General features: G+C 37.4%; 1 protein-coding gene across 22 annotated transcripts in view; it reads right to left on the reverse strand.

Annotated features, from left to right (window-relative positions):
- The window catches only part of Rims2 (regulating synaptic membrane exocytosis 2), a 575,440-nt gene extending 564,181 nt beyond the window's left edge, over window positions 1–11,259 (reverse strand). For all 22 annotated transcript variants that reach the window (XM_027948945.2, XM_027948927.2, XM_027949060.3 and 19 more), the window contains exon 1: window positions 11,084–11,259. In XM_027948945.2, coding sequence (XP_027804746.2) covers window positions 11,084–11,259 — 176 coding nt within the window. The remainder of the gene's footprint in view (window positions 1–11,083) is intronic.
- Between the last annotated feature and the right edge of the window lie 566 nt (window positions 11,260–11,825).

The raw sequence follows: 11,825 nt of genomic DNA on the forward strand, positions 1-11,825 counted from the left end.
GTTTTAAGATAATGGATAGCTGAGGATAGCATAACCTACCACAAGTTTGGCCTACTATAAGTTTATTGCCCGTACACTCCAAATACACCCTTCTCTGCCCTATTTTGTATGGACTCATCATTTCTCCTTTGCCAGTTGGCACAATATTGAGCTTTGTCAGTAGAGGGAGCCATAATGACATTGAAGGAAAAAGGGGTGTCTTCCACATTCTGTGCGTTTTATTGTTTTTGCTATATAGTTCATGGCTGTCTGGAACTTAAGGGCTACTTCAGTAGTACTAAATCTCTTAGCATATATCACAGATCCCAAAAAACCATCTTTCCAGCAAGTTTTTGTGGCATACCAGCACGCAGTTTCTCAGTAAGACTGGCTGGCACCCTAATAGTTTTCCCACTGTTTCCTGAGCACCCCAGCAAGCATATCACCAAGTCCCACCAAAAAACCCACACATGATTTCCTGCTTGCCTGTCCCAGTCTGTGGCAGCATAGGTGCTGCAGTCACACCCTTTCGATAAGCCATGGAGGAAGAAACTTCTTCCAAATTTGTTTCTTTTGTGGGTAGTCTCTGCCTTAGCCCTAGAAGAGAAGGCTGCTCCCTGCCTCAGTTAGTCCTTTGCATTAAAATGTCCTTGTTCAAATTACTATTGTAGTTTCTATCTTCTGACTGGACTCTGACATTTAATCTATACTAACATATAAAACTATACATTGCAATATGAATTGACATTAATTATTTTTATTTTTCTACTTTATTTCAGTTACTTCCAATTTTCATACACCTAGGTCAAAACAATTGATTAGGACTGAGATTGTGGCTCAGCGGTAGAGTGCTTGCCTCACATGTATGAGGCCCTCGGTTCGATACTCAGCACCATAAAAAAATAAACGAATAAAAACAAAGAAAAAAAACAATTGATTATACTTTACATTTTAAATCTTTTAATTACATGAGACTTTTAGCTAGTAATTACAGGAAAGAGAAGATAATATACTTTATTGTGAGGAAAGAAATAACTGTTCAACCAAACATGTCAAGCAAAACCATATTCTTGTGAAAAGATTAAATCCAAATCTTTCCTTACTTGTATTACAATATAAACTTTACTCTGAGTCTTTAAAATGACCATCTAGAAAATGAAAATGTTGCATTTGTGAATATTTTAATGACTTTTCACTGTTAGTCATGTGGTAAAATTATTTATTCCTCATCCTATAAAAATAAATAAGATTATCCACTAAAATGGCTACTTAGGGAGAATACTTAAGTGTTATGTGCAGAATGCAGGACAATTCATTCACACTCCTTGCCTCCAATCCCTCCACCCCAGTTAGATCAACATTTTAATTCAGGAAGAAAGTGTTAAATTAATAAGAAGTGATGAGCTTAATTGGCAGTTAATTTGAAGATGATGTATCATAAACCCAAGGATTCAGTGAATCAGACAAAGGGGAATGAAGGGAAGGGAGGAGGGATGGGAATAGGAAAGACAGTAGAATGAATCAGACATAACTTTCCTATGTTCATATATGAATACACAACCAATGAAACTCCATATCATGTACAACCACAAGAATGGGATCCTAATTAGAATAAGTTATACTCCATGTATGTGTAATATGTCAAAATACATTCTCCCGTCTTATGTATCTAAAAGGAACAAATGAAAAAAAATTAAAATAAAAAAGTATACTGTAAAATTTTATTTCACAGATGTAATTCTGGAATTTGTGTCTCAGATAAAAAATACATTGTAAAAACTAAATAATATGGGAATATATAAAAATATATCCAAACTTATTTCTACTGGAATAAAAAATGTGAGGAGAATAATCCCCCCCAAAAAAAAATTATGTTCTGAACTATTCCCAGAAATATATAAATATGTTTCTTTTCATGCCAAGCAGAAATTTATAGATGACTAAAATTAGAAGAATCTACAGAATTTTAAGAAAATAAATGTGCATTCTTTTAAGCCACCAAGTTTGTTAGAAAAAAAAACTAATGCAAGTAATACTATGAATAAACTTGGAAGATCTAAGTCTTATTTACTGATGAATGCGGCGATGTCTTTTCAACAGGTATTAAAATTTGGGGGCGTTTAAAGAGTATTTATTGCAGGAATGATGGCGCACACCTGTAATCACAGCTACTCCAGAGGCTGAAGCCGGAAGATCACAAGTTTGACACCTGTGTGAACAACTTAGTGAAATCCTGTCTCAAAACAAAAATTAAAAAAAAAAGGAAGGAAAAAAGTGGATGGGAAAGAGACTGGGGATATAACTCAGTGGTAGAGTGTCCCTGGGTTCAATCCCTAGCACTGAGAAATAAAAAGTATTTATTGATGAACTTGATATTCTCCATAGTTGTCAGTGTATTCCTCTCCTAACTTATTTATTTTAGCACTTATGTGATGCTTATTATATACTAGACCTTCTTCTAAGGACTTTACAAATGTAAACTCAGTTCTCAAAACAGTCTCTAAAATGGGTGTTATTATTATCCCCATTTTGCAAATAAACACAGTAAGGTACACAGATACTAAGTAACAGTGGAATTCAAACCCAGTCTGTCTGACTCCAGAGTCCAGACACTTGAGCACTACTATATGCTCTTACTGTTTACCATAAGACTAAATAAATGGCAATGTAAAGGAAAGAGAATGGGTTTGGGAGGTAGAAAGATCTAAGTACAAATATCTAAGTTCAAATCAGTATTCCTCCACTTAAAAGCATCATGACTTGAATCCTAGTACATAGTAGACATTGAATGAATGTTAGTTCCCTCATTCAAGTCCTGCTACAAGATTACAGATACATTCAAATTCAAACAAAACCTGTATGGAACACACTTAGAATAAAAACTAAATACAAGAGAAAGGGAGGGGGTAGGAAGTTAGCAAGGATGGTGAATGTGGTAGACATCATTATCCAAAGTACATGTATGAAGACACAAATTGGTGTCAACGTATTTTATACAACTAGAGATATGAAAAATTGTGTTGTATATGTGTAATAAGAATTGTAATGCATTCCTCTGTCATTTATTTTTTTTAAATCAATTTAAAAAAGGAAAAATAAATAAATACTAGTCCCATGTTCCTGGATTTCCCCTTCTCTTTCTCCCATTTCTACATGTTCATTCTCAGATCCTCAGCTGAGACAACCTATGGTACTACAGAATTTCCTTTATGGGTACCCTAAATTCTTACTATATCAACAAAAGTAGACTGAAACTTTACTGAAAAACTGAAGGGAAAAAACTTAAAGGAAATTAAGCATGAGATATAGGTATTACAAAATCTCTTTAATTTAAGGTAGCCTTAGCCATAGATTACCTCAAATGAAACACTTTATTTACACTCACTGACTACTTCATTTCTTTTTTTTTAATACTTTATTTTATTTATTTATTTTTATGTGGGGCTGAGAATTGAACCCAGGGACTCGCACGTGCTAGGTGAGCGCTCTACCACTGAGCCACAACCCCAGCCCCTACTTCATTTCTTTAGCTTAACCTTGCTACCATGTTACGTCGTTATTGTTAAACAAACTTGAGGACTTGATCACTAATGACATGGAAATATTCTTTATTTCCTTTATCATCCAGAAATTCAACTTCATCAGTTGTATTCCAATCGCTGAGGCTTCATTCTAAAGATTTATGTTTCCAAGGTTCATACCCTCTGAATCAGCTATTTAAATATCTATACTCAAATTTCTCTGATTTTAAATTGTTTCTCTTTTGGAACTCACCTGTAAGATGATCCAATTTCAAACATTCTCTCTGAGGATCCATTTAGCTTTCTAGCACCACAATACCACCATTATTATTGTCCAAGAAATTTTTTTATTGCTGGTTTCTAAAATGCTAACTATTTCAAATAGAAAAATAAACCAATGATAAGGAAAAAATAAAACAGTGTTTAACACTAGCAAAAAGGCTTAATTTCTCAAATTCTGGAATACACAATAACTAAATGAAAAGTTGATGGAAATAATATTTATTAAATACATTTTGTTCTCATTGATTTCATTTGTTGGCCACTGCTTGCTTGTTAGTTTAATTAAAATACCACACACCATAACCAACAGCTCTCATGGCCAAGAGAAGTAACTTCTTCCAAGTATGACCCCAAAACAATCATTTCTTAAGATATTGGCAGCTATTTTGTATAAGAACACGAAGACCTAACCCAGTTTTCAACAGGTGGAAACATGAGCTGTTTGCTGGCATATGAGGTAATTACTATCATTTTTCTAATAGTTTGCTTCCCAGACACATAGATGAAAAATATTTTAATATACCTAATTCCTTTTAACCCAAAGCTGTGTTTAGCATGAAGTAATCAATATTTTATTAACATATTTTTTTCTGTCAAAAATGAATTTCATGGTAGAGATGGCTAGGAAGTCATAAAAATTTGTATTTTTATTTCATGGAGCTGTTGCTGTGGAGCAGCTGCCTGACTCTGGATTAGCTTTTCCAGTTCCTCTTGCATCTGGATGGGTTCATCTGACCACGTTTTGGTGGATAACTACTCTCATCCAGGCCCATTAGACTTTACATGAATAACATATGTGTTTACATGAACACTTACATGTGTTAAGAGACTTCAAACTATGTAACATACAAAATTTGATAGGTTTTGCTAAATAGAGGGTCTGAATAAGTGCTGCTTTAAACACAGGAGAAAGATGGCATTCCTTGTCCCTGTTAGACATTTTTTTCTTCCAACCAAGTTTATGTTCAGTTTACATTACTGTGATTAACATCATGTTAACTAAAACAAATTCTCTGTAATTTTCTTTCATTTATTTAACTTTGAAGAAGCTTTAAATATCTGTGCAATGGTTAACTCCAAAATACTTCCACGGTACTAAATTTTCTTTGATCTCTCTTCAGTGATTTTCTGGTCTAAGCTAACTAAAGTCTTAGTCATAAAATTCATAAATACACAATTTATAAGGAAGGTGGATTTCATCTGCATGGTGACTACTGGACTGTTCCATGTGTTTGTCTATTTGAGCCATTATAATAAAGTACCATAAACTGCATGGCTTATAAACAACAGAAATTTATTTTTCATAGTTCCAGAGTCTAGGAAGTCCAAGTTCAAGGTGGTGGTGACACATTCATTGTATGATGCAGACTTTCTTCCTGGTTTATAGGTCACTGTCTTACCATAACTTCACATGGTACTAGGATAAAGGAGCTCTATGGAGCCTTTTTGTTTTAAATAAGGGCACTAATCCTATTAGTGAGGGCTCTGCCCTTGTGTCCTAGTCACCCCCAAAATGCCCTACCTTCTATTACCATCACACTGGGATAAGGGTTTCAACTTATGAATTTGAGGGACACAAACATTCAGTCTGTAACTTAATTACAACAGAGATTCTGTTGCTGAAGGTGCACAGACCAACAAAATAAAAAGGATGTGAGCATCACTTCAATCTGTGAATTGAACAATACCAGTGCATTCAACATCATTGTGGTTATTCTGCTAATTATATTGTTTTGTGTACTTTCCCCCTAGTTTTAAGCAGCCTGGAAACTAGATACAGGATGCTTGAAACTGCCAAGCCATTTTTCCTTTCTAGAACATAAAGAAAAGAAAAAGTCATTAACAGACAAAGAATGTCATCTTTCTCCTGTGCATAAAGCAGTATTTATTCAGACCCTCTATTTGGCAAAAACTACCAAATTATATAGTGTTACATAAAAATATTAAATGTTTATAATATAAAATTATCTAAAACTTAATTCTAAAACCTTTAAAAAGCATTTAGCTAGCAGTATGTTGCACAGAAAATATACATTAGAGCTTCTGATATGTATATGTAATATAGATATAATAGATGCTCATAATATATAAACTGTATAAAAGTTGCTAATTTTCGCAAAACTAATACTATCTAGTTGCCTTCAATTTTTTTCCTCTGTGTGTGTGTCTACTTTTTTGATACTGTAGATTTAATCTAGAAGCCCTCAACCACTGAGCTACATCCCCAGCCCTTTTTCATTTTTTATTTTGAGAAAGTATCTCACTAAATTAATGAGGGTCATGCTAAGTTGCTGAGGCTGGCCTCAAATTTGTGATCCTCCTGCCTCAGCCTCCCAAGCCTCTGAGATTACAGATGTGTGCCACGGAGCCCAGTTTGCCTTCGATTCTTAAGTAACAATATTAGAGAAGAAGTATGTGAGATACTGTATCACAACTGAGTCTAAACTTTCCCCTTTGGATAATACTACCTCCAATCATAACTATGGAACTTCTCACCTCAAAATTCAATAAAATTTATCTCCTTTTCATAATACACTTTCTAAGACCCTGCTTAGAAATAATTCAGCACGCTAATGAAAAGAGAAACACAATCTTCACCAATTTCAACATGTCATTTCCATGGCTTATCTCCTGTCTATATTCTTTTTAAAATTTATGTATTTATTCTACTTTGTTATATATGACAGCAGAATGCATTTCAATTCATAGTACACACATAGGGCACAATTTTTCATGGCTCTGGTTGTACACAAAGTAGAGTCACACCATCCATGTCTTCATACATGTACTTAGGGTATTGATGTTCATCTCATTCCACTGTCCTGTCTATATTCTTTAAATACATTCACATCTCCAAAACTCCATTAGAGGTGATGGAAGAATATACACAAGGAAGGAAATTTATTGCAGTTAAACCTAATATAAAAAAGATTGTGTGATAGTTTAAAATATCCAAAGGATGAAACAAAGCCAGTGGGTAAGAAATTCACTGCAACTATTATCAATGGGAACAAAGAAAATTTGATGAGAGGCCAGGAGTTTTGAAAAATTAAATGGCATGAACTACACAGAAGAAAAAAGTTTTAAAAGCTATTAAGTGGAATTCTTCCACGTAAGAATAGATTCAAGGAGCCCTGACCTTTCTCCTTCTCCCCTTTTTCCTTTGTCCTCTTTTCTTCTTTCTCCCTTTTCATCATTTTACCATTACTCTATTATTTGCCATCCCAACCCACTATATCCCAAGTTGTAGTCACTTCTAATGATTCATATGTATTTTATAAACTCTTTAGAATAGCTAAAACAATAAAAGAAGTCAGTTCACAACTGTTCCCTAAGAGAATACTGGTCCTAAGACCAGAGTTCAAAGAGCTAAACCATCCTTGAGATGAGCAGACACAGGTAAATTTTTATTATGTGTTATTTTATATTGAGATTCTGTCTTAAAATAAAAAATAAAAAGGGCTGGGGGATATAACTCAGTGGTTAAGCACCCCTAGGCTCATTCCTCAGTACAAGAGGAAGGGGGGGGGTGCACGACTAGAAACAACTTAAATACCCATAAATATGATACTAAAGAAATTACCGAAAGTTCATCAAATGAGATATTATGGTCATTAAAATGAATAAGACTGCTATATATTAACAGAATTTGTTTTTATATTTACATAAATACATACATGTGTACATACATGCAAACATGTATACACACACAAATAGATATATAATATTTGACGTATATATATGCCTACTCTTATGCATAGAATATCTCTTGAACATTAGGTTAAGCAAAATAGCCAAACTCAGGAAGTCAAGGGTAGTAGGTTTTCTCTCATATGTGGAAACAAGAGTGGAAATAGAAAAAGAAACCTGGGGGGGTGGATCTTATGAAAATCAAAAGGAGATCAGTAGAAAAAAGGGACTAGGTAGATGGAGGGAGAATGGAAAGGAGAGGGGAAATTCTGAGAAATAATATTGGCCAAATTACACTGTTATATACTATACATGCTTGAATATGTAACAATGAATTCCACCACTATGTACAACTACAACGCATGAATAAAAAATAAGGAAAAAATATCTCAAGCATGAACCTCTTAAGACATGCACATTTATTTAAAAATTATGTGTGTTAGTACTGTAAATCTATATATTAAATATTAATGAAGTTTAATTTCTTTTTCAAATAGAAATGAAACTTTAATATCTTCTTTCTGTATTCCAATAAAGCATCATGTGATACCCTTGGGTATGCACATCTCACTTTGCTTAACACTTAATATGAATATTGAAACACACAGATCATGCAAAAATATTTTCATAAAACAATTTCAAGCTCTTGCACACATCAAACTCATTTTTTTAATATTTATTTTTTAGGTGTAGATGGACACAACACAATGCCTTTTTATTAATTAATTTTTTTTTATGTGGTGCTGAGGATCAAACCCGGGTGCTGGCCATGCTAGGGGAGCACTCTACTGCTGAGCCATAATCCCAGCCCCTCAAACTCATTTTTAACATATTTGTTAAAAGATAACAGATACGAATTTGGATTTCAGTTTATTTCTCCCTATGACCTCTCAAAATAGATATTAACTTGCAACTAAATGAGTACCACTACAGAGAAAGGCCGATTTGGTCACAACCTAAAACTTTCTTGGAAATAGTAATCACCGAAGAATATTGGTATTTTTCTTACATATCATATTTGTTATTTCATATCCAATACTGATAATATACTACTTATTAAACTGTCAAATTCTTCAAAATGATTTCTCTCTCATTAATATAATTCTGTTATACATTCTATTCTTCTCAACTTCCTTGCCTAATTTTATTTTATTACAAAATATTTTAAACAATATTTAAAACTAAATTTTTAAATATATTATGCTTTAATCTCCAAGTAACTTTTTTTTAATATCTTTCAGTTGTCAGTGGACCTTTATTTTAGTTATTTATATATGGTTCTGAGAATCAAACCCAGTGCCTCACGCATGCTAGGCAAGCACTCTACCACTAGGCCACAAACCCAGCTCTCCAAGTAACTTCTTAAAATGAATGTAAAAATAGTTCTGAAATCATATAGCCATTTTGAGGTTAAGATCCCTTTCCAAGACTGTTAGGTAGAAATGCAAATAGATATTTTAAATAAATTTATTTTAAATAAATAAATTTAGATATGTAAATACTTATTTTATGTACATAATGTCATATATTTCATGAATATATATTTAGAGAATTTTATGTCTACTGAAATTATGCACACTAAATGCACAAACATATGTATCTTTATAATATGTAGTTTTACATATGTATATATCATATACTCATGCAGCTACCTAAAAAAAACCTTTAAAACATTTTCCTATGAAATATACTGTTTATTTTGAATAATTCTAATTCAGTACTCAAAAGTTCACTTAAATTTCTATATGTTAAATAGATGTCTGTAGAATTGTAATGTACTAGCCAATAAACACAATCATGTACCCCACTATTAAAAAAAACACATTTTACATTTAAATGTGTGGATCAAAAAGAACTATACCTTAAGCATCATTTTGGCAACAACAGTTTTTAGCAAGTACAACAAAAAGTAAAAATTCATATATTTAAACATAAAGTTGGAAGTTTTCAAAAAGCTTGGCTTTGTTAGTATCCACAATAAAGTTAAGCAAAGTTAGGAGTGTGCTAAAAATGCTTTTAAAAATAATTCTTTATTCTTTCACTAGTTGAAATAAACTGTTCAAATTGCTTAGTTTTCATACCCCATGCCAATTAATAAATCACTTTCCCAAATAAATATTCAAACACAGAAGTTAGCTTTGAAGAAGTAATTCTTAATTTCAATTAATATATCAGAAATACATAATACATTTGCTCTCTTAGTCCTTCAATATTTCATGAGAAATTGTATCTTTTTTCTAATATGAGATTTTTTAGTATAAGTTTGCTACCATAAATTACATGAAGTGTTTTTTATTAAAATATGGAAAAATAAATATATGTGTGGACCAAGAAAAAAATGTCTTCATAAATGCACGAAATACTGAACTTAACCTGTTTTTTTTAAAATTTGAGTAGAGGAACCCGACACTTTCAATCGTGTGTTTCTATGAAGAATGTGGGGAAAGTATATTTGATGACATAACAAAAGAACGGTCCCACCTTTGATATATAAACTGATCTTGATATATTAAGATACATTAACTGTACAAGTTAATCTTTCAGTAAACAACTCATTTCAAGCAACAACAAAAAAAGAAAAAAGTTGAGTTGGAAAAACACAAAAAGGTTGCACTTGTTTTGCACAGTCTCTTTCGTATTAACAGAGAACTCAAATAACCATGAAACATTTAAAAGCAAACCTGTAATAACAAATCGGTTACACCCAGGAGAAAGCAATCTCAGAGATACCGATAACCCTGCCTGGACAGTTCCCTAGTGCTGAAGTTACACAGCATCTAACCAATGCCTAGGACTACTTTTCGCCTCCCACCCTGGGCAGAATCCGGGCTGCCTGGACCACGAGCACAAAGAGTAGAACTTCACGAGGTAGGAAGCAAGCCAAATCACAATACTGATACGGACTGGAGTCTCTTCAGGATTACACAGATTTACTAGTTGCAAATAGGAAGAGCAGCAGAGTGCAGGGTGTTAGCACCCGCCGAGGGGGAGGGGCTGGAAGATGGCGGCGATCGCACACCCACCCGAAACACTACTGAGTTTAGGCCCCTAGCCAGTGCCGCCGCCCTCTTGCCGGCGGCGACCGAGGACAGCTCCGTTCTTCCCGGCGCTGGGGACAAAGCGGCCCCGCAGAGGCGCAGGACAAGAGACCCTCGGCGGCGCCCGCAACCCGGGCTGGCGCGCCTCCACCCGGGTCCGGCCAGGGAGCACCTGTGCACGGCCATATTGGATTCCTTGTCCCAGTCACTGCCTCCTGGAGGGGAGGGCGGGAAAAGGGAAACCAGGAGCCTGGGTCCAGCCCCATCCCCACCAGAACCACGGAGCTGAACTGGCCGGCGGGGAAAGCCGGAGGGCGCCGGGGCAAATTACACCGCCCAAAGACTCGCCACCGTCACCTCAGCCGGCCTCCGCGCCCTCCCTCCGCGACACACACCCCCACGCTCTGACACCCAGAAAGCAGCCCGGGCGGCCGGCGTCGGCTGCAGCCCTCGTGGCCGGGGCGCCGCGGGCGGGAGGGAGGGCGGCGATCGGGACGCGCAGGCGGCCGCAGGGCAGCGACCGAGGGGGCGGAGGGGCAGGAGGGAGGCGGGAAGATGGAGCCCGGTCCTTACTTGAGCACTGACTGCTCCTTCTCCTCTTCCTTCTTCTGCCGATCCATAACAGCCAGGATGATTTTCCTCTCCTCCTCGGTGAGGTGACTGAGGTCGGGCATCTCGGGCTGCGGAAGCGGCTGAGAGGCCGCCGGGGTGGGAGCCGGGCGGCCCCGGGGCCCGACTGGAGCCGACATGTTTGGTGGACCTGAACCACCCTAGGGAAGCAGGGAGCCAACTCCACTGGCAGCGGCGGCACGGACGCCAGCGGCTGGGGCAGCCTCCGGCACTGGGACAAATACATACAAATCAATGGCCTTCAATCTGAGGCGACAGCCCCCCTCCCCCCAAGAAAGAGCAGGGGGAGGGGAGGGCGACCGCGGTGGGGAAGGGAGGGTTGAGGAGATCGCTTCGGGAAATGTTTCTTCTTCCCGGGGCCAAGGGCTGGCAAGTGAGCGGTTCGGGGAGAGAAGAGCTGGAGGCCCAGAGGCGGAGTGCGCGGAGCGGCAGGGGAGGGTGGTGGAGTGAGGTGGCAGGGACAGCTAAGGGTGGGGTGACTGGAGGGAGCAGGCGGGAGGGCGGCGCGCGGGCCGGGACGCGAGTGTGTCCGGCCGCCGCGGGGGCCGGGGGCGCGCGCGTCGTTCTGAGGGGAAAGGGGTGCCTGCGAACCAGGCCCCCGGGGGAGTTCCGGGAACTCGCTCCGATCGCCGAGAGGCGGCGTTCGGCGGGCCTGTGGGGCGCTAAGGCAAAAGCGGGGAGGGTA

The sequence above is a fragment of the Marmota flaviventris genome, chromosome 15 (genome assembly GCF_047511675.1).
Source record: "Marmota flaviventris isolate mMarFla1 chromosome 15, mMarFla1.hap1, whole genome shotgun sequence".
Lineage (NCBI taxonomy): Eukaryota > Metazoa > Chordata > Mammalia > Rodentia > Sciuridae > Marmota > Marmota flaviventris.